This window comes from Melanaphis sacchari, unplaced genomic scaffold, assembly GCF_002803265.2.
Source record: "Melanaphis sacchari strain LSU unplaced genomic scaffold, SCAv2.0 Contig43_pilon_pilon, whole genome shotgun sequence".
Lineage (NCBI taxonomy): Eukaryota > Metazoa > Arthropoda > Insecta > Hemiptera > Aphididae > Melanaphis > Melanaphis sacchari.
In genome coordinates this window covers 564129-590670 of record NW_020271284.1, presented here as the reverse complement: position 1 = coordinate 590670, position 26542 = coordinate 564129, and the positions used below count along the sequence as shown (strand labels likewise).

Here is a 26542-nt window from a genome sequence, read left to right as displayed (position 1 = left end):
CTTAATAAAAATACTTGTCATTGTTTAAAGAAAATAATTTTTAATATTCATCATTGCTAAGTCATAATGTATTTGAGAATTTAAGCAGATGGCGACCTAAATACAATGATTTTAAGTTTTGTCGCTTCATTTTTTTTACTAACGCGTATTTTTGCCCCGTCTTTATTATAAATTATAATCATTATAATCAAATATATACATACCAGTTAACTTATAAATGTTATAATATCATTATTAATAATTTATCAATATTATTATACGATATTTTGAGTTATTTTTTTATTTTATTGTTAATAATATTCCTTGAAAACTTATTTAAGTACGTTTTTAATATACTCATATCTAATTGAATAATAATAAAAGCAGTTGGTCACGAATGTTGTAGTATAATTAAAATTCCTTATTGAACATTAAATTATTTAATTTTAATTTATGATGTTTGAAAACAAGATTGTTAAAAAATCATTAAATTATTCTCCAATAGCACACCTAGGAATTTCATATATTTCTAACTAGAAGCTTTTAGTAGATGCTAATAGCTATTATCACGGTTTGATGATAATATTATGTACAAAATAATATATGGTTATTAGTAGATCCACAGAAAAATTGTCCATACAAAATTGTGTAAATAAACATTAATTCATAAATCATAATTTTAATAATAAACTGATAAGAATAAAAATCATTACTTTCAAGTAATAACTTCATTTTCAGTACTTAACCTGAAATTGAATTCGGTTGTTATCAACACATATTTTAATTCATAAACAATAAATAAATAAGTATACGTATTATATTGTACTAGATAACTAATTTACTAATTTTACTAATTAACAAAATGTTGTTTGATGATTATTTTAGTGCTGAAAATTTAAATTAAAAAAAAAAAAAAAAAAAAACTAATGTTGTAGGTAACTACAACAGTAGTGTACAAAAAATGCCTACCAATAACGCCGTGTTACTATACTATGATATGAAATAAAGAAAATCATAAATTATTATGATTATAATATTAATAACATATTGATAATTCATATCAACTAAATACTTTGAACAAATACATATTCAATTAATTTAATTTAAAGAATTAAATATCAAAATTATCTAAATATACTTTATTTTCAATTCTATGGCTGTGTTATTCAATTTTTAATATTTTTAAATGCTGCTAACATATGGAAAATCCATAATTATAGTTAGTATATGTTAGTATAATACATTTTAGAAGTTATTCACCATTAAACATTTTTGAACAATATAAATTCAGTATTCATAAAACTTATTTAAATATAAATGTATATATGTATCTAATACGAATAATTAAAAAACAAACAACTATATAGTATGACACATACAAGTACTGTGCTGACTGCCGAGATTAATAATATAATACGTAAATTTAAATATTTTCTAATAAATAAACTAAATTTAATTTAAACATAAATAAAAATTAAATACATAATAATTTAAAAAATATATTTACACTGTACTATTTATGATGTTATTTTAATATAAAATAATTTTTTTTTAATATTTACATTATAAAACACTTATTATAATGACAAATCAATGATAATTGATATACATGAAGCAAACTTTATAAAAAATGATATATAATATTTTTCAGAGACACCAATTAATGAATTACTTTCCAAACGGCAAGCCTTAATATTTATAGGAGATCCAGTCATAAGAGTAAAAACTAAAAATAAATAAAATAACAAATATTATTGTATACCAACACCCAACAACCTTATCCACTGACAAATATTCATAAATCATTACAATATATGTATACATTTATATATACAGAAAAACCTCGATAGTCCGAACCCCATATAATCTGGCGAACGTGATAATCCGGATGGCATTAGTCCATTTGTTCGTAAATACATTTGTAGTTTGTTCGGAATAAAAAGAATTACTCAAAAAAAAAAAAAAAATTACTAGCTACTATACTTAAGTTCTATTATTATGCACATTTTATTTTTGAAACTCATTATGTTGGTTATTTATTATTTTTGTAACTTAAAGTATAATAAATATAAACGTGGTGGAATTAGAAATAAAAAATTTTAGTCATTTGAGTAGGTAATTTTGAAAACCATTTGGTAATCCGAACTATGCTTAGTCTGAATCCATCCGGACTTTCAAGACCCTATTATATATAAAATTTAATTTTTTTTTTTTTTAGTAGGTTAATAAACTTACAATATTCAATTTAATTTACTATAAAATGATTATAATAGTTGAAAGATTATGGTTTAAGCTCCGTGTTTAAATAATTACTGTACACATAAAATGCTAGTAGTTTTCCTTAATTAAATTTATAACCATGATTGAGTATTAACCAATATTTTAATTTGAATATCTAATGTAATTCTATAGAATTATTTACTGACACTACATCTGTCGAATAAAGTACGAAGAAATTAAAACTAAAAGAATAAAGCATTTATGCAAATTTCATGTTAATCCGAAACGTAGTGCGGAACAGATATATTTAGTTTAATGCTATACAAACATTTTCTTTTAACCGATATTTTTCTTCACTAAATATTCTAAACAAAAAAGTGATCTTTTTTAAATTTATGTAAATTACCAACATTAACATTTTTTTTCTATTTAAATTATCTTTTTTACTTTATATAGTAATTTAATAAAAATATATTTGAACAGGGATTATAAATATAATTTATTATTTCTTAAACGTTAAATAAAACATTCTGAAATAAATCACTTTGAAAACTATCAAATATATGTGTAGGTACGTACATAGTTTTCATTGTTCATTGTTTTACATTATTAATCAATAATAAAAAAAAGAGATTCTAACAAAACTTATATTTTCATTAAAAATATTTACTGTTGTAAAATAATTAAGCGGTAACATTTAGTCTTCCTTATCAATATTATAGGTATGTATATATACCACCTTTTTTAATTTATTTTTCGATTGTTTAAGTGAAAATAATCAGACGTTGTCGGAAACTAAGCACGTGATAAGAATAATGAAGTTACGAAATAGTTGCTTGCTTATCATCCATTTACAAAGGTTAGATGTTTAAACTTTTAATATTACATTTTATACACCACGAAATTAAGTGTAAAGATCAATTAAAAATCATTTTGATAAAAACTATGAAATAATATAATACATTTAATTTCTTGATATTCAAAACATTGTTACAGTTATACCTAAAACATCAATATATTAAACATGCATATATAATATCTACCGGACACTTCCAATTCTTTCATAATACATTTTATATCAAATAATAACTTTGTTATATGACTGCTGAATTTTTATACATTATTACATTGACTCACCGATATACATCATTATTTGATTGAACAATAAATGTACGCAGAGAAAATGGATAAGGTAAAATCGATCATATTATAATGTAAAGAAGACTTTTATTGTTAACCACTACCAACTTAACCGTCATAAAATGTATGCCTACGTCTTGTTGAATGTCTGAACTGGATAAACATACTTCGATTGCAATCCAAATTATAACTGAAAACAATTACGTTTTTTCTTAAAAAATAATAAATCTTAGCACTAGTTGAAATCTATTTGCCTAACTTCGAAAAATAGCACGAAACAATACATACGAGTACATTAAAATATTATTAAACAATCGTTATTTTTTTATTGTTTGTTTATTTTGTAATCCATTATCAAGAATATTATAAACTTTATATATTTTATGTAAGTTCTATAAGCTACATTACTCACTATTTTTCAGTTTTATATATTATTTATATCACTAACATAACCAGATTTTTCATAATTCTTCACGAATAACTAATAAGTCAGTCATTTTGAATAACATACAGGTATAACTTATTTTTACTAATATACCACATACGCTTACATTTAATAACAATGTTAGCTAACCTTTAGTGTTATTGCTGTTACAACTAAGAATAATATTGCAATGTTCGAAATAAATAGATTCCACACCATGAGCAGAACAACACAAAGGAAATCTACGATACGCGCTTTCAATGCAGTTTCGTACAAAAACATAATAAACTAACCACACAATAATAATAACAATAATATAACACGCGTTTACCTATAATAATACATACATGAATGTTTCGTTGAAAACCAAAAACGAGAAATGTACACACTTGACGAGAAATTCACGGGCGTATTTCGACGGCAAGAAAATAACTATGTACTCCACCTACGGGAGTATTCGAAATAGACCGAAATTGAAAAAACCCGTCAAATGCGCAAAGATAATATATTTTATACAGTTATTGTGTAAGAAAATACTGGTGATTCGTTTTATAAAGATACAAAGATACGTTCTTATTGCATAACGTCCCAGAAAATGCTTCGTTCAGGTATAACGGTCTTTACAGTACTGAACTAACAACGAAATTGTAGTTGCTCCATAACAACAAATATATGATTTCCATAATTTGGAACAGTGCAAAAATTGTAGTACTACACTACTACGTTGCAAATGTGAATCGTTTTAGTTATTACGTATGATAACCACATATCATAGGTATCTCACAAAACCTTTAAAAAGTTAATGAAATTTACATACTATCCAAAGTCCAGAAACTTTTTTCAATTTTATCGATTTAAATAGTACAACATAATAGTATATTGATTTTCAACATATGAAAAAAATTCACCGTTAAAAATAGCTACGAAAAAAAAAAAATACTATAAAAAAGATTTTTATTCATACGTCCACCATTATATAGCTATTTTTTATATAACATAATTTCCGTTTAATAAAATCCTAAAATCCTGGTAAAATGTAATTTTATATTTTTACAGTGATTATACTGTCTTCGTTATTTCAAAATATTGCATGAAAAAAAGTGAGCGCTTAATAAGTAATAAATTAAGTTTTTTATTTTTATTTATTTAAAGATAACATATTTTCTAATATATGTATTATGTCGAGTATTGAAATATAAAAATATAAAAATATAATCAATATTGAACATATTTTATATTATTTACTACCCATACACAACGGTCTGTCAATATAATGTTATTAGGTATATACTACGGTGTTAAAAATAAAATAATGATAAATACATTTTACCTTTTAAAATTAAATCATTTATTTCAAAATGTGTACCAAAATGATGCATTTAAATCTGTACTATGTTGTATGTGCCATAGTCAAACGCACTATATTTTAAGTCAATTTTAATTGCAAAAAATAAAATACACTGTTATCATTAAACGATAGCAAATTTAATTTAATTTTTTTAATCTTAAATAACCTCTAATTTTATTTTATTTACAATGATAAGTTTTATCTAGCCAGTTAAAAAAAATAAAAGTTTCATATGGGTTATTATAGTATACGTATACAGCTAATTTTAATGTTCTTGTATCTGGAACATTAAAAAATAAACTTAAATATTTAAAAAAAAAATAAATACAGTGTACTTCACGGCTTGCACTTAATTAACTTAATTATTTTTTCAACAAAATTCAAAGTACATTAGTGTTTAAATGATTTTAGCAAAATCATGATTAAAGCAAAATGTTTTAATTATGTCAAAAGCATATTTATTTAAAACGTTTTAGCGTCCAAGATGTAAGTCTTCAAAAAAATGTTGTCGACTTATATTAATCAAATCAAGTTCAAGTCTTATCTTATAGATAATTTAAACTATAAATTAATAATCATAAAATATAACATTGTTTTATAACCGTTCTAAATTTAAAAATAAAATGTAAAAATGCATAATATCTTAATATCTGATTAATGAAACTTGAAATAATTAAAATTTAATTTGTCTTGAAAATTACTGTTTAAAGATTTTTATCCAACGATCTATAAATTATAATATTTAGGTATTAGCTAAAATTTCAAGAACTAAATAATAAATTTATATGTGTACATTCCATTGAGAAATATTTTTTGAAAATTGATCGACAATATGTTAAATTACATTTTAATAGTTAAACATTTTATTTTTGGTAATATTATAATTATTTTATAAATAAACCTTATTATTTCTTTTCTCCACTAACGAATACATAATACATACACCTACACGCCCGATAACAGAAAACCCTGTAGTGTTGTTTTTTGAAGTGGGCGGTGAAGTAATACAATTGAAAAACACATAAGGAATTAAAAATCGCTGTGAGTTGTTTGTACACAGTGAAGAAAGAATTGATTTTTTTTTTTTTTTTTGGCACTCCTTCGCAGAGAAAATAGGCGCCTGGGGTTCACCGTACGACCAAAAATCTATATTTTCACTTATACACACACACTAAATATAATATATAAATTAAACCATCAACAGAGCAGCATATGTAGATATGTGTACTACAGCCGAAAAGGAATTGTCTCTATTCGTGCAACCAAAATTAAATTATACGAGTCGAAATAATTTATCTCCCACGATGGCACTTCTGCTGTGCGTTTTTATGGTGCGATGCATTATCGTTAAAAACAAAGGAACTCTATATTGTGCGGTTAGGTTTATTTGTTTGGTTTTCTTTTTGTTTTTTACCACACCAAGTCGTTACTATTTACTCATACTTCGAAAATAAAAAACACATATTCTTAATACGAATCAGTTAATAATTATTGCAAAAAAATACTTAAAAAAAATCTATTAAAACGTTCGTAAACTGGAATCGAAGATTTATTTTCGAATGAAGAAAAAAAAAATTAGTAAGTAGTAAGTACGAATACGATATATCGAGAGGCGCATTTTCAGTACCCATACTCGAGATGTTCGAGATGAAACGTAAAGTAGAGGTACTTCCTTAGAATTTCGTAGCCGATAAATTATCGTGAGACGGCGGTGGTGTGCCCCCCCTGTGTTCCGAATTTTCTTTAGTGCACGGTGTACATATTATATACGTGCGACCACGTAATGGGGAAGGGTGGTAATGGAGTTTCCATAGTTCCCACCTCTTTAAAAAAAAAAAATCTGAACATACCGGGATACATAGCTTTAGGAACCTTCGAAATATTATGAATTTCACATAGCTATATCTTTTGACTAGAAAAATAAAATATAATATGTTCCTCTAATAATATGCGAACAATATATAATCTAATGAGAGATTCAAATCTCTATGATGTAAAAAAAATTGCTCATCGTAAACGCAGTAGGTATATCTGTGAATCAAAACGATATCATTCACCAGGTTTTATGCCTTTATACTACGAAAGCATTTTAACAAATTCAATTGAACAAGTTCATTTTCAATATCAAGTACCTAAGATAGTTTAAGATTTAAGAATTCTGGTATATGATTTTAATGAGGCTTAAATTAACTCTACGTCCGCTGCAACACACGTTTTCAGTATCGTACGCGTTGAATACTAAAATAACCTACGGTTCTATTATAAGCACATATACATGAATTTTACACATACTAATGATTTAAATATCTATAAAACAACAATCAATTGAATGACATAAAATTGCAGTCTTATGTGAACAATAAACATATTTATTTGATTATTATTATTTGAATATGTTATCATAATATAACACTTATAGACCTTATAGATATAATAATGTATATACAATATATTTCTAACGTTACTAATATTAAATATTCATTGTAAATTTAATTTTTTTGATGACATTCTAAAATTTAAATAAAATAACGTATAACGGTGATAGTCATCACAGTTTAAAATTTATAGTTATAGTTTCTAATAATTTTAAATATTTGATTTACTTATTAATAGTTAAAGTAATAATACATATTAAATTTATATTTGTACGCAGTTTTAAATATTATTCATAATTATTAACGTAAAGTAATATAGCAAGTGATTGACATACCTTTGATTAATCAATTTCCTGAAAAAATAAAAATAAAAAACATTAATTTTTTATAAAATAAGTAACTTTTACTTTACATATTGTTATTTAGATTTGAATACATTATAATAAATTAATAGTAATTGTGAGGAAACGCAGTTAGGTCATGATAATATAATCTTACAAAACAAATGAGTTAAGTTTTATCAAGCGAATTGTGATTTATATCGGTCGATATTGAGTAAAAATAAATTCATTAAAACTAAGAATAAATTAAGACTAGATACTTACATAATTTTAATTACAGATTAGTTAATACCTAATGAAAATCACATGTAGAGTACCTACTATTATTATTTGAATTAAATTAAATTTCTATAGGAGCTATGAAATGAGATAACATCTAATATCGTATCGTCGTATTGTATTTGTATGAGACGAAATAGAACGAAACTTATACCATTAATCACAATACCCTTATATATTATATAGTTTACCCTAAGATTCGTAGTATGCCACGTGAAATGACAGAAGTGTACTTAAACTTTGAAATGTCTACGATGCAAGTACACTATTGAAGTTACATTTCACTTTTACCATATGAACGTGTTTAATCTCATCCTTACCGAAATAAATAAAATGTGTTTGTATGTAAACTTCACTTTCGATGATAAATAATAATAGTAAATCTGACTAAAGTTTTAACTCACAACAATAATATTTCACAATACTATAATCACACACAATAATTCCCGAAACCATCGGTCTTTCGATAGACTAGTCGAATAAAAATAGATTGAATTTTAAACTTTCCAATGTCGCCATGTACTTGTTGATGTAGAACACAATATATATATTATAATAAACTCACCCAAGATTTGTCTATGGAGTTTGATTTTTATTAAATACTAAACTACAATTGCGATATTAATAATAGTTACCTTAAAATTATTAACAAAATATTACTTTATTACGTTTGAGTAATTCTTACAAATTTTATATCTAATTGTATTCAAACATTCTGTATACATGAACATATTAACTTTTGAAATCAAAAGAGTTTCATGCAATAAATAAATCTTTAAATCTTGGACCTAACCATCTATCGATCGCTCTCTAATTATATATATATATATATATATCTGCTTTTAATAGTATAAATAAAACTCATATCTATACTTATATACATATGTATATACGCGCGCGTAAATGTGTGCGTGTATATTTTTTATTATAAAATGTAAAACAATTATATTATTATAGCCGTTGATTTTAATCAAGCGCATGTATATTTATGTAGAATATTTTATGAGTAATAGCAAAAACGCAAAAACCTGGCAGAGTCGCGTAAAAAAATAAAATCTAAAGGAAATTCAATTATTACTGTCGCATATTTTATCATTAATTTTCTCTCCGTTATTACTACACCTTTGTTATACAGGTACAATATAATTTACATTAGTAGGCATGTACTTATATGCATATATTTCAAAGGTTAGTCACTATCGTCGGGTTCGTTGTGAATTGTGACTAGAACTAGAGACTTATGGAAATTTGCATGTTTTTCAATAATAATTCAAAATATAGCTAAGTAATACATAATTTTGTTTCATAGTACTAAAAGTTTAAAGCAATCATTTTTATTTCGCATATTTTGCATAATAATAAATTTGTTTTTCCTTTTAAGTGTTTATTTTGTTATATTTGTATTTCAATTAAATATTTAATATGTAAAATCTAAGGAAAAAAGTACATATTTCACAAATTTTGTTAAAAAAAAAAAATTCAAAACAAAATGTGATAAAGAAAATAATACTTTATTTTTATTATCCAATATTTGATATTAATTTTCTAGAAATTGAAAAAATAGATTAAAATGATTAAACACTTATGAATTAATAATTTACCCGCCATGTATTTTCCCAATAAGTTGTGTGTTGTAAAAAACATAAATGTGTTGGTCGATAAGGAATACACCGAATACGTTCAGTTGATGTCAATAAAATTCGTCTGTTAATATCACATGTGTTTTTATATAGCGTTTATATATTTAAGTTAGTGTATTATTCTAAATCGTCAATTTTTTTTTTTTTTTTTTGTGAAAATTAAATTAAATATAGCCTATTTTTAATAATGAATAAATTTGTAATTTTTGGGTTTTTAATGAGAAATAAAATATTTTTACGAACATATTTTAGCATTTTTGAATATGTTTAAAGGCATAAATGTATGCATATTTCACGATTTTTTTAGAGCGTGAAGTCTCTAGCCCTAGTTATGAAAGTCAGACAACAATATTATTATATTATTTGTGACTTTATACATCAGTCGTACCAAACAACTGCTACCTGCCAATACTAATTAAAATCATATTGTACTCAATTTGACTTCGTTCCACACTCACTTAAAAAACTCGATGTTTTGCAATGGTGATTGATTGGATGGTATTACATTTCATATTGGTTTCTAGAACAAGCCCTACATATATTAAACGTACCTCCTGGTCGTATTATAAATGTCCGATTGAAAAAAAAAAATTATAATAAATGACTAATGATTTATAACTGTCGGTTTACAAATAATTGACTACAGTGCCTACTACTTTATGAGATAAATTATATTTTTTATGAAATGGTAAATTTACAACAGAGTATGCTTCTTTATAAGAGTATAACATTTTTACATTTCGAATATTTTTTTTTCACGCTGAATCAACTACATACAAATACTGTATGTTATTTTAAATTATAGTGTAGATTATCTTATGCAGTATAATCGTTAATGTAGAAAAATTAGTAATTATAGATTAAAATATTAAAAAATAATTATCGAAGTCTTAAAAAAAAAAAAAAAATACTAAAACGCAGTCAGATAATGAATTATTTGACCTTAAAGAAAAGTTTGAGCAAAATAATGAGCTCTTAAAAAAAAAAAAAAAAAAAAATTTAATACATATTATGTTTTATTTAATATAAAATATTTTTATTTTAGATTAAATTTTATCTACTCAAAATTTAAGAAAAATTATACTGATGATTTATGACACTACATATATTTATATTTAAAGTACCATGCTAAAATTGTAATAATTGTTTTGTTTCACATAACTCGGAAGAGTTGTAAACTATATTAAAAAAAAAAAATCTAACCTTAATCGTTATTAACAGTTGGACGCTGTAGACCCGTTAGGTATATAAATGAAAACTTTTTTAATATTCTCTCAGAAATAAATCATCAGATAGAACTTTAACAGACATAAAAAAAGTGTATTCGATTACCGCTTTAGAGAATTAAAATGTCAAACCTCAGTTATTATAATAGGCAATCGCTTTTCTGCTCAAAAAAATTGTTAATAATTTCGGTATTTATCCTCCTATATAAAATTATGTATACAAAATAAAATAATATATAATATATTTAAAATGTAAAAACATAATAATGCAATTTAAAAAATTCAATGTTTTTAAAAATAAAATAAAACAAACAAAACTTATATTCAAATTGCTACAGTTATTTATGAGTTGTAATTTATGGGCATTATAATGTTTGATGCCTCACTGCGATAGTTAATTTAATTTTTTTTTTTTTTTTTATAAATCTTTAACTTTTAATTTATCATGATAAAAATACAATTTATCTTCGATATTATACTAAACATTAAAATAGTTGAGATTCCTTTATGTAAATTTTCAGATAACATTTAAACTGAAGAATAAAAATAATAATGATGTTATTATTTGTACAATTATTAAAACTATTTTCGAAAATAATTTCGACAATAAATACTCATTATTTTAAAAATGAATAATGTTTTTTTCAAAACATTATCTTATTTTATTTAAATTTATTTTACAATAACATTTGAACGACAGTCAAAAATAGTATACCTATACTTAATAAATAAAAATTGCATTTTTGAACTAGTATTTAATATAACTTATTCACTACCCAGTGGCGGATTTAACGGGAAAAAAATGGACATTTGCCGCCTGGGCCCCTACCCAAAAAGGCCCCCGGACCCACTGTCCTAGACCCCAGTTCTCAGTCTTCACTTATTTTCATTTCATCAAAAATTTTCAAATATAATTAGTAATTTTTGAAGTTTTGGGCGGATTGCAATACACATATCAAGTAATAATTGGAATAATATAATAATAATAATAATTAATAATAATAATATTGTGTAATATATTCGTACTCGAACGTATTGCCTATATACAGTCAACTACGTACACCGGCATCATTATGACTATTTTTATTTATATTGTTTCGAGGGTATTTAAATAATAACGTTATCGCGGCGTCGCGTCGTGCGTTGTATTACAGCGTTGACTTGCGTAATAACACGTCTATTTTTATTTCGGAAAAATTTCTTAGTATTTAATATGGTTATAATTTATGTTATCGTATAAGTCATAAGCATTCCGCATTTTGATCCAGAACGTCGATCGATTAACAAATAAAGCAGATTGATTTAAATCATAAGGTAAGAATATATTAACTGTTAAGGGGGCCTCACTTCTGTCATCAATTTGAGCTCAAAATAGGTAAAGTTTTGACAAAATTAAAGTTAGTTTAAGATGTCCGATTTTGATTCTGAAAAAAAATCTAAACTCAGCAGAAAATTGTTCATAGATCGTACGGAATACTTTGTAAAAATTAAATCTTATATTCTAATGAAATGGTAATAAAAACTTGAAAATATGCATTTTTTCAAATCATAATATTAAATTTAAAATTAAAATTAAAACCAGAATGTTTCGTACGATCTATAGACATTTTTCTGCCCAATTTAAATATTTTTTCAGAATTAAGATCAGACAACGTATTTTTTTTTTATATATATATTGTTTTATTACCTATCTAGTTTAATAGTATTTTAAGAGGGACGGTGGGGGGAGTTTTCCACGAGTAAGTATTCACGACAATTCAAATTATTGGGCCCTTTATATCATATGCCGCCTGGGCTTTTTTCCTTAAATCCGCCACTGTCACTACCTACTATGTACTAATTCGCATTACATTTTTATTTATTAACATTTTTAGAAAAATATTTTGTTTCTGAATTTAAAATTCAATATATTTATCGTCATTCAAAAATGTATTAAAAACCTTGAACTTAACAATAAATAATAGTAAAAAGTGAATTCTTATAAATGTTAATTTTAATGAGCTTAAATTAGGGAAAAAATCCTTTCTTTATTATTGATTTTTGCTAACACAAAAAAATATGTTCTGTTAAAGGAATAAACATATATTAATTTGTATCCAATGTCATACAAGTAAAATTAAAAAATTTAAACAAAATATGTTTTAATCTTATAATGTTATCAAATTTCTAAGAATTGATCTCGACCATACAAAAAAACAAAAACAAATTATTTTACAAATTTAATCAAAGATCACAAGAATACAAAATTTGTATTTATAAACAATTTATTCGTTCTGCAAAATGATCTATTCAGTTTCTATTCATTCATAGAGTTACAGTTTAAAAATTGAATACCTATGTATATAATTACAACAAAATCATTTATACAATATAATATGTATGTTACGGACAAAAGATAAAATTTGGGTGTTTTCTACAATGCCCGGGCGTTATATAAAATGCTCTTCGTATATTAGGAAAGACGTATAATATAATATTAAATGATATAGTATAATCAGAATTTAATGAATAAATATATATTCATATATTTATACTATAATAATTGTATTATAAGAAAATATAATAATTTCGTTTGTTCTTATTGGCTATCTTACAATGGAACAGTTCACATATATTAAATTATATATGTATAATTTTTAATTTTCAAAGAAAGATTTCTGGACGTTAATGATGTACCAAAAACCAAAATTTCACTCCAAGAAACCGTATGAAAATTTTTCAATTTGGATAGTCAGGCCTACGACTGATGTATGTATGTAGTACTATGTACAAAAATGTAAAACACGGAAATGCAAGCGCAAAGTAACAGAGCGTTATGCACACCAAAATGTTACGGAAGCAGTACATACGCCAATAAGTGATATAAAAATAAAAATAAATTACTATATTTTTTAATCTTATCTATTTTCTCATCTATTATTATCTATCTTATATTATTTTTATTATATTTTGACTACATTTTACGATTAAATATTTTATTATTTATATTGCCAATACATGGAGTGCATTAATTTTAATTTTTCACATGTATAGTTTAATGTGATTGCCTTTATTTTGCACTTTCGTTTACTGAAAATTTAATATCAATATTAATTAAACATTTTGATATTTAAATAATTTTATTTTAAAAACATTTAGAATTTGTTTTATCTATAAGTATCATAAATATTTGTACACTATCCATCGCAGTTTTCAAGCATTTTATAATGCAATATCATGTTATAATTATGGTAGTTAAAACAAAAATATAATTAAGACAAAAGTTAATTATTTAAAAGAGTTTTTCAATGGAATCCAATTATTATCACGTCGCAATATTTTTAATTTAAAAATATTTTTACATATTTTACTTATTTTTCACAGACAGTGTCCGTAATATACATATAATATACATTTTAAATTTAAGTTTTGTTTTGAAAAACTATTCAAATGCACTAAACCAAAACCAAGTTTAAATTCAATTTAAATAGTAGCTTTTATTTTATATACCCGAATAAACTCAAATTTTAGTATTAAAAAATTAAATAATTAAATATTTATTGAGTGTACAGTAAGTACAATAAAATATAGTAAAAATTAAATTAAACGATTTTAACTTAATGTAAGATATACTAGAAACATACTAATGAATAACATAACAATCAACTGAAAATAAATTGTTTAGTGTATCCATTTTTGTACTTATTCCAAAAATACTCAATTTATTTCAACGATTATTAGATGAATTTCTAGGTGACTAGGAGTTCACTCGGAGAAATATTTTAATAGACATTATAAAATATATACAAGCTAAGGCTTTCTAATGTTGAATTATATTTTACAGAAAAAACATGAAATTATAAGAGTATTTATCTTTTGAACACATTTGAAGTCGTAAAAATTAATCGAAAATTTCTATCACCCAACATCCATATTCAATAACTAAAAAGCATATTAAATATAAGTACTTAATTATATAACATGTAATTTTCAAAGCTAAAACGTTTTTTAAGTCTTTTTTCATTAATCAAACAATTTAAATTTAAATTTAATACATTTTTTTTTTTTTTAATCTATGAATTAATATACAAGTAAATATGAATAGAACATATTACAAATTATAATTCAAATTAAATTCAGACTATTACACGCGTGAGTGCAAAACACATTTAAATAATAATTTTTTTTTTTTTTTTTAATAATGTTAAAGAATGTTTAATTCATAGATGACTAATACTTCTTAACACCCCAAAAATTATTATTTATGCATAACACTTATATTTTATCTTTCTATGGTAGGTACACAAAAAAGGTAAGCTTACATCATAAATAAAACCATAAGTGTTATCTATTATTATTTTTTCCACCCATCACAATAAATTAGACAAAGTATATGCATACATAATTCACTAAAAATGTCATAACGAAATTCTGGTCCTGGAAAAATGATTTTAAATAGTACAAAACAACTTATAATATTATAGTTTGTCTAAAATAAAAACGCAAAAAATTACCGCGTATTTTATATTTACCTAATATAATACAAACGATAAACTGCAGTTTTTCATAGATATAAATTTTAAAATGTAGCCCGATGTGGCGCGGTGATTAGCTTCAGTCACTAATACGTTTTAAGGTCAAACATCGGTCAGCGTCGCAAGCTCTCAAATGGGTACCATCCGAGTTCTTAGTGACGAATCTATGGCGCACACATATACACACACGTGTTCCAACCCTACTAACCAAACCTTACAAATAGACTTTACTAAATGGCCTAAGTCTCTGGGCTTCAATAAAAAAAAAAAAAAATTAAAAAATTACATGCTCGCATTATAATAGTGATATTAGTACCAGAATATAATAGTACCATAGCTGTTTTTAGATTGTATTGTTTAGAAAACTGAAAAAAAACATTTATTTATTAACTATAACATCTAGAGTTTAATATTAGTATTGTAATACATATATTTAATATTATATTACCTATATAACTATTGATAAACAATTCAACTGTATAGTAATATTATCAATAGAACTTTATATAATGGTTCCTCGGTTTCTGTAATTTATTTTACACTGTTCATAGTTGTCCCAATCGCAACACATTATTTGAAAACCCTTTTGTCTTAACTCAATACGCATTATCTGATTTTAATTCGTGGTAGTTAAGTTCAGAGTTGCTTGGTTTCTCTCTCCACTCATGAAAAAAAGTGATCGATTTTTTCAATAAATATGACAATTTCAAAAGTGAATACAAAATAATAGAAGAAAAGCACCATTGAATTAGAGACGTCGATCGTTTGAAAATAAACGTGAGCTGATTATTTGAACCGACAAATGTACATCATATAATAGTAACATGTGTATATTACGTACTGTTTATTCAAATTTAAGTTTGTCATTATGTAATATTAATGCAATTTCCTTTTCTTTCTTTTTTTTTTTTTTTTTTTCAATGTCAACCAAATAAATTTAAAATAAATAAAAAATGATTAACGAACTCGTTGTGTTCTAGTACATACAAATCATGTTAGAATGTTTGATATATTTAATTTCAGTTGTAAAGCACTTGTATCTCTTTTAATAGTAAGTATGAAAATAAAATTAATTATATAAATACAAAACATAAATGTGTATGTTTGTGCATACTAACGTTTAAATTTAGTGAATTTCCGATTGAAACGAAATAATAATAACCTAGTTTCTTTCATATCTTTTTAAATACATTTATCGGTTACTAAAAGTATATAATATTGAGATGTGTTAAGATAATTTCAAATTTTTTTTTTTTAACTTTTATTATTAAAGCGCATAATCTGTAAATAAATTATTACAATAAGTATGCATGCGGAAATATATAATATAGTTTGATATAAACGTGATAAAAGCAGCCACCCAATGGCGACACTTTATGACATGATTACATTTAAAATTTAATTCTAATTTGTTTGTATACAAAGATTATTATTTACTATTAATGTTAGATTTACACGTACAGTGTTCAATTTTGTTCATTATATATTATATATTTAAAGTTTTAAATATATTATTATAAATTATATTCTTAACATTATAAATTTATGTTTACAATAGGATAGTGCACAAAAATACTTCGATCATAAATATCAAATATAAAAAATATATGATAATGTTCACGTTAACAGTTATGGTGTAATTATTATTAGCTTATAAAATGAATTACTCGTTCAACGGCTCGTTAAAAAAATGATCGACTTAAATAATAGTTTGTTAGTAAAACATTTAACAAAATTATTATGCGTTTTCTAAGTAATAAAGCCTGTGCTACGGAATTTTCGAATGTTTAAACAAAACATGATACATTTAAAGATTCCTAACAAATATGGTAAAAACATTTTACTATATGACTCCTTATTTTGTATGTACCTGAAGATAAAATAGTAATAAAGAAATGATAATTGATGATATGAATAAATATTTAATCCCAAAGATGTGAATCACGTTGAGATTCGTTTAGAACAAAACTTGAATGGTAGTCAGCCTTGAAACGAATAATAAAAACAATAACAGTTGTTTTAAAAGTGTAACGAAAACAAATCTATTTTAAATTTAACATTCAATAAAAAATAAAATATGTTAATGTTTTACTTTTACATCTATATTATCAAATAGCACCTACATATATATAAACAGTATGGACACTAGAAAATTATATTAAATATTTTATTGAAAATTTCTGTAATTATTAGAAACATAAAACACGGAAAAGAATATAAGTTTATTCATAATATATAATTTCTATCAAATTAATAAAATTACTTTTAATATAATCATGTATATTATGTATGTTTGTATTATGATAATAATGATAATATAAATATGAATATTAATATATAATTATTTTAAATTATAATCTTATAATAATTAAGTTAAATGAAAACTAGATTGACTTAATTTTAGATTACTATTTATTAAATCAGGATAAGTTAAATTGGAAATCAGAGGATTTTAATTAAAAGTTAGTTGGCACTATAGTTTTCAATTATTTTTTTACTTACTGTTATTTGTTAGTCATTACTCATTATTAATAATTTAAAATAATGTGCTTAACCACTCTATGAATTTAAAATGTTGGTTTTAATGAAAAAAATATTTTCAAAAACCTAACTTAACCTAATACATAATTTATGCAAAGTAAGTTGATGTAAAAACAATATAAAAAAAATGTTGAAAACAAAAATATTTGAAGAAAATAATGTATTTATACACTCGTTTTCAAAAACGTTAACCAAAACAGTTTTTAAGCATATTTTTCTCTAACTTACAATTTTTTTTTTCAAACTTCCATTTTAGTGTTACAATATTTTATGGTCCAGATTTTGAAAATTCCGACTTGAATATAAGTTAACAATGAGTGTGTTAGCTTATAATAGACGTTGAATGATTGTTGATCTTGTGTGTGCAGATAATTAACTTAAATACACAAAAGGTTTATTTGAAAAAATATCACTCAATTAAAATATATACTAAATAAAATTAAATACAATTATAAGAATTTTTTAAACGAGGGCTTTTATTCTTACAATAACAGCCTATAAAATTATCATGTCACAACAATAATATGTTCAATTTCGTACCATATCAAAAAAAAAAAAAAAATTATATCGCCTGCAGTTATAGACGGGTAAAATACATATATTAAAAAGTAAAAGAAGATTTTTACTGTTACTTGTATTTATTAACTTGTAACTGATATCAGTTAATTTGAACAAGCGCTAATAATAACAAACTGCCATCTATACTTTTACTTGATTTTAAAAATTTCGTTTATGGGTAACTTTATTAAGTATATATTATTATCCTAATAGTAAAATTATTTGTTTACAAGATATTGTGTAGTTTAAGATACATATAATCCAGTTATACTATGAATACACATTGTACCATAGTAGTATTCTGTATACAACGTATACTAACGTATGTTATATACGTGTTCGCCGGATATTCGCCTATTCAGTTAACATTCTGACACATGTTTGTATAGTTGTAATAGATCATATTATTAAAATGTCTTGAATATACCAAGTAAAAGTAGAAAATAATATAGTACAATATCGATGTTGATAATCATTGTTTTATAACGTTTTATATTACATTACATTTTTACCGCGTAATTAAACTTACCTTATTTCGTATACTTTTTATGAAAATTATCAACATTTTTACATCTGTTATTAATTAATAATATATTATGTTATAATTGGTATTACCTATGATATTTATACATAGATTATCAAAACATTTATATATATATATATATATATATGTATATATACATTTTTATATGATATTAATTAAACTAGGCTAAAAAGTGAAAACCATTAAGCAAAACAGAAACACAAAAAGTCCGTTTTAAGTTTTCAAGAGTAGAACTCCTATTATAAATTATAATTATAGAATAATAACAATACTAAAATAAAAAAATCTATGAGTCTATGAAACTCGTGTAATTGATTTAATTTACGATCAGAGATTCTTGTATCACCATTTTAAATACGAGTATATGGTGGAGAGGTAATAGACTAATGATGGTTTTGGAATTTTTTATATCAGATAAGATGAAATTATAACAACTTTACTTTCAGGAATAATGGTTATTGTTGTAATGGATCGTGCTATTAAGTATAAATAGATAATATTATTATGGATGAGAGAGATTCGAATCACACACAATTAATGTATTTAGACAATAATAACTAAACGAAAATTACGCAACATAATAGAAGTATAATAAGCAGTTTAACTTATTATTTTATAAAAATAATTTACAATAGTTTTGAAAATAATTCAGAACGATGATAATATTACTTAATTTTTCAAAAGTTACAAAAATAATAAATTAATAAAAACAATTTAATTTTGACCAAACAAAATGTCCACGGTATTAATAATGAATTAACCGATAACGTATAATATACAGAGTAAACACTGTACTTGCAATCGAGGTGAATACGCAATATAAATTTGTTCAAACGGATGAAATAGATTATTATAAATCTGTAATTGTATTGAATTGTGTGCACGCGTAATATACTAATGCGATTATTTACATAGCATAAATATTTAAATTTAATGTAACGACGAAAAGTCATCGTCGGTTTACAATGTAAATATTATAGCAACGGTAATGGCGTCATCTTTGAAAATTGGTTGATCACAAAAATTAAAGATTTAATCACTTAACAACTATGTGTATATAATATTTGATTCAAACCGTAGAAGTTGAATTCTGTTGTTGACTTAACAGTAAACATTGAAATGACAATTAATGGAAATTTAATGTGGATTTTACGATAACTTCAGACAGTATACACATTATAAAATTATATATATATATATATATATAAGTCAAGTTTACGATTTTCAATTCCATACCGTAATGGATTTATTAAACGTGCAGTATTCAGTCATATAGATAGTTTACGCAAGAAAGACCTTCTTGACTCTAAACGATTTAAAAATAAAATGGAACGTAATCTAGGGATTTCTGTTAAACATGCACTAAGTGGATTTTTTTTACGATTCACGCAAAAAAGAGGAAGAAATATAATATGCATTGTAGATATGGCAATCCTCTTTCCAGGCAAAAAGGGATTGCAATCTACCATGTCACCACTGAGACTAAACTATAAGGTGTCGCATTCATTAGGGTGATTGATTCAACATTTACTTGATTGGGAGCATAATATTACTCGAACAAAAATTAAGAAACTAACCGATCATTTGAATAAATTTATAAATAAATGAATAATATTATTAGGAAAAAAATCATGTGTCTTGTGTGTAAAAGTGAACTTGTGAATGTATAACTAAATAACCGTAAGTACTATACGTTGCAAGGAAAGTTATACGTCTAACACATTTGTAATATGCACTTTATATAATTGTATATTTTAGGTCGATTTCATGTATATAATTAATCAAAAACAATTTATCATTCACATCCTAATATTTATCAAGTCAATAATGTTTTAAAAGAAATTCAAACAGAAACTTTACTAAAAATAAACCCGGACAACAACAAAAAAGGTTTAATATATTACGTAAAAATACTAAATAAAAACAAGAGTGTACATTAAAATCACAGGAAGAATAATATCAAACCGGAAAATCAATATAGTAGATTATATCAAACAAATAAGCATGAGATACAAATTTAATAAACAAATTATTTGAGAAAAAGTATTAGTCCATAAAAATTTCATCTTATTTATATATTATACAAACAAGTTCATCCAAATTATGTATTAGAAATTTTAGAAGGTTGTATAAACTTCGGAAAAAATATGAAATGTATAAATTTGTCTGAACGATTCGTTATTTTTGAGTCATTCGCCCAAATAAAAGTTGCCCGATATTAAGCTCACTACGCCACTATATATTTCGTTATAGTAATAATTTAATACATAAAAGTAAAACCCGTGTGCTCTTATTATAATGATTTAACAGTAATCGTGCCAAAAAAAAAAAAAAAAAAAAAATGAAAAGATGACCCTAAAAATTATACACACTTATTTGATTATTATAAAAACACAGAATATAATGGCATTAAAAATAATCAATTCGCGGGCGAACAATATTCGCTTCGAGGCGAATAATTATTGTTGCCGAGCCCTACGAACACGTTTGTGACTCTAATATAACGATTCTCCAATAATAATACACCATAATATTCGGTATACATCGCGCGTATATAAATATACATACACGTAATGTCGTAAGACGCACAATTTGTGACAGCAGTTGTAGTTGTAAAGTGTTTGTGGAAAGTTTTGTGTTGGAATCGACTCACGGCTTTGGCGGTGTAGTGACGGGAAGTGGTGAGCGTGAGATCGTTAATACAAGCTCCACGGAGACCGACGACTCGCAGGTTTTCCCTCAAAATGTTCAAAATGTCATTATTATGTATCTACATACGCGTACGATGTGGTCGTAGATTTTCAGAAACAAGTATTTAGACCATGCAGGGATAAATGCGCACAATGTACGCGATTGGGCGTTTCGTATACGTCTGCAGCTTACAGAAACTATATACAATTATACATCCTCGTGTCGGAGAAGTACTTGCACGAAAATGGTCTTAAAGTTTTACGGCATTCCCGAATAGTAAATTATACGTTACAGCATACGACTATATTCAGGACTCATAATATTTACAGAACGATTAGTAAAGGGAGGGGGGGAGAGCCAAAATGTCTTGATGTCTTTGTCTTCACTGGACTCGCACAATATTATTAAAGACAAAAACCATGTCTGTAAGAAGATGGAGTAGATTTGCGTGCACCCATCTTTGTATAATTAATAACCACAATCGAGCGTAGATACAAATATTATATACATATAAAATAAAATAGGTAGACAAAACGATGATTTTTGAAAAAAATCTGCAAACCGTGACAAATGCTTGGCGACCTACTCGAAAACAGTAAATATAATAAATTAATATATATGATTTAACCATCAGCCTTCCACATCGCAATAAGAAGCAACAACAATAGCACATATATATATCTCAGATATATACCTACCTATACCCAAAACGACACAAGTGAGTATATATATATATATATTTATATACAATATCCGTTCACAATCAGTTATGCGGAAATGCTCTCGATCACACTCCCTTGCCGATTTCGAACGTGCATTACTTATGTATATTATATACACGAGATTACGTACATACATTGATATAATCAGTGGACTTGTGTGTGTGTGTGTGTGAGTGTGTGTACATAGATAAACGTGCGGTCGAAGATGATTTCCATCATTGGAAATCGAAGTCCCGAGGAGCCCTCAGGATTTTAAACAGGATTACGGGTTAGACGCCGATTCCTCTCCGCCTTGCCGGACGCGGACTAGCCGAAATTCAATTATACAAGCGCCTCGTGACGAATTTCTATCCGCGGAGCAACCACCCGTAAACCCCGCCTTTACCACCGCCGGCATCTCAGTGGCGTTATTGTTGTGTTATTGCAATTTATACCTGGATCCCGCAGTGCTGCGGCTGACTCGAATGCCGAGCCGAATTGTTTTTATATCCGATACCTACCGAAAAAATAATAAAAAATGTCGTCGCCGAGACCACGGCCGCTGTGTGTCACCGTCTCGTCTTTTTCAACGTCTGTCACGTACGTGTATAATAGCACGGCTACGCGACAGACGTAACGACAATATACGTATGAACGCGCAAACGAATACCTACTGCAATATTTATATCATAATATAATAATATACAAATATACTGTACTACCACCATCTGCAGTCTGTCCGTCCGTCGCTCTCCCGCACGACGGACACATTCGTGGACCGCGCAAATAATAAATCTGGGGCGCGAAAAATCGATATCCCCCCCACCACACCGTGCCTCTCTGTATAGCGATGGCTATTTGTGGGTATCGGACGTCTGCATAAATAATTCGCCAGAGGTTTTAAGCCCTTAGCAATTAATTCCCGGCTAAAATTATGTACGGAGTCGGTTAATCCCTTTCGGTAGCCGCTCGAAATCACGTCTCTTTGAGCACCCGCGCTGTCCCCACCGCGGAACGTACGTCCACCGTCGTTAAGCCCTTGTACCACCGCCGTTGTTTTAAATAATTATAAACGCGCTGGTCCATGGCACGTCAATTTACATTAACCATCGCTGGCGCCAAAATTCTGCGTATAACAATAGTACCTACTTTTATAATATATAATTTATATTTGAACTGTATCAGTGCAGCGATCGGAATACGTCAAAACTCTGCAGTGCGATAATCATAAAATGCTTTAATCTACGACGATCGCCATAAGTATTGGTTTCCAGATTCATTCTGTAATACAAACATGATAAAATCCATGTGTATATATATATATATATATATTTTTCTTATATATCACGACAACAAAATAATATTTTATTAATACTGAGTGCAGTTGAAACTTTTCCAGTGTCTCACTTTGAGAATGATTCTCGTTCAAATACTACAAGCTTATTAAATAGTATTAGGTATTATACGATAAAACGCTACGAGCGAGCACCATATCCGGTGACCTGGAAAATGACTGCTTGACGCACTCGCTATACTGTGCATGGTGTGCAAGCTGTAGTCGATTGGATTAGGTTAGGCTAGGTTAGGTTAGGTTAAAATTCCGCCGGCTAAACTCGGCGTTACACGTTAAGCTCTATTCGGATAAGAAAATATCCGTATCTCATCCACAACATTTACTACCCTATAACTCAGTGAATTAACTACTCGTACACAGGAGCATAAAATATATAGACAATTGACAGCGTTTTTCTTGCCTACATGCGTCCCGTGGTGCTCGAATTAAACGATAACTTCGAATGAGCCTTATCGGTATAACAATTATATTATATTATCAAACATTTCGCATTATATACAACTTATAATACTTTTAAGACTTATAATACTACATCATTTATGCTGCACGTAAAATAATCTGGACACGATGAAACGATGATCTAAGCAACCAGTTATAAAAATATTATAAAAAAAATAATTTCAAAATTGTATTTAAGTACAAGAGCAAATACATGCAATCTCCAAAAATATTGAAATACTTTTTTTTTTCAATTGTAAAATTAATTAAAAAATTTAATTCTATAATTAGTATTTATTTATTTTCAGTTATAATATCACATTTACAATCATTATTAAAAACTTTTACTACAAACTTCATTTCATACTATTATTATTTTTTTTTAATTGCTATATTATTCTTAAGTTGTTAATATTTTATGTTATATTTTTGTTTTTTAAATTTTTATTTTTGACTGGCATTTACTTTCATCATAAATAAATAAAAATACTAAAAAAATAAAAAATAAATATAATTTTTATATTTTAATTCTAAATTACTTAAGTTGGTATTAAACAATAATTATATAATATAAATACGTCGTGGTTAAAAAATTAATAAAATTGTAAAATTATTAACAAAAATGAGTTAAAGTTTATTGTTTAATTTTTTTGAATTATGAAAAGTATTTACATAAAATTATTTAGTTTTAAAATACAAATATTTCTGATACAATTATTAAAATATTTAGCAAATACTTATCTATAAAAGCATTTAAAAATATTTTAAAATGTACTATAAAATTATTCAAATACATTCATTTAAATATTTTAAAAGACTATCATTGAGAGTTATTTTTAGTATCGAATCTGAATAATATCCACCGTACATATTATATTAATATCTAAATACTAATATTATCATAAATAATAATATTTTGTACGTTACGTCTTTATTTTATTTTAACAGTACAATATTTTTTATATTTTTATTCACACAATGCATGTATTTTAGTTAAAATTTCATGAGGAGTATTTTTATTATGCACACAATAATTATAATATATCAGAACCTAGCAGATAAATTAATATTTCCATCACAGTTATGTAGAGGTAAAAAATAGTAAATCCAGTAAATTTAATTATTTTTTGTGGACGCGTTGTTTACCTGGTGAATATCAATCATTGTTTATTGATTAGAAGTCATAATACGAATGTTATTAGACGAAAATAAAATAAAATTCATTGAGACTATTGATGAAACAGTCCTATAGCCTCGGAGAATAGTAAATCTTAATGTCGTATAAGGTATGTCTTTAATAGTCATAGTTCCATTGCTGTAGCTAACTGCGTAAACTTAACTCTATACAAATGCGTTAAATTGCTTTGTATCAAATCGTTTGTGGTTTTCACACTATGCGTGCGACGGCGATAACGTTCAATAAAAACCCAAGCGACACCACGTCTGAAACAATAACTTACGTTCATCATCATACAATAATACTAAAAATAGTATATAGTTTGTAATATAGATATATTACATATATTATATAGATAGCTAATCTTTGGCAATTTGTTAATTTACCTAATCATATTAGGTACTAACTAATTATCTATTGTAAAAAAAACGTATTGGCATAATAAGTACGTGTGTATGGTTACATTGGACCTATGGGGCTAGCTAAGAAATTGAAAAATTCGTAAAAAATATAAAAATGATTTGCAATTAGGGAAACTCGATTTGCAATTATTTGCTATTAATTTGCAATTATTTGACGGTATTTTGGAGTCGATCGGACAAAGTGGGGGGGGCTACATGAAGTTGGCCCCCCCAATTTTGAATTTGATTTTACTCAAAACTGGATGATTTGCAATTAGCGAAACTCGATTTGCAATTATTTGTTATTAATTTGCAATTATTTGGCGGTATTTTGGTGTCGATCGGACAAAGTGGGGGGGCCAACTTCATGTACATTATTATATATTGTACTATTATTTGTGCGCGTAAAATAACTATATTTAATGTTATATTTACAACGGTCTGCGAACAATATATTATTCTTTGGCTATAATTTTTCAACGAATAGTGTGTATTTATGTCTATATACATCGAATACTTAATTAGCTCAGACTTGATACATAACTATTGATATATAGGTACGTACCTATACGATAATATGTGCTTAAGAGATTCGACGCCCGCGGACCACTAAATCGGATAATCCAATAATTAAGCTTTACCTGTATTATA

General features: G+C 25.7%; 1 protein-coding gene across 1 annotated transcript in view; it reads right to left on the bottom strand.

Moving 5' to 3' along the window:
• The window catches only part of LOC112597748, a 287612-nt gene that overhangs the window by 191746 nt on the left and 69324 nt on the right, over positions 1 to 26542 (bottom strand). The window contains exon 3 of the mRNA XM_025343932.1: positions 7822 to 7839. Coding sequence (XP_025199717.1) covers positions 7822 to 7839 — 18 coding nt within the window. The remainder of the gene's footprint in view (positions 1 to 7821; positions 7840 to 26542) is intronic.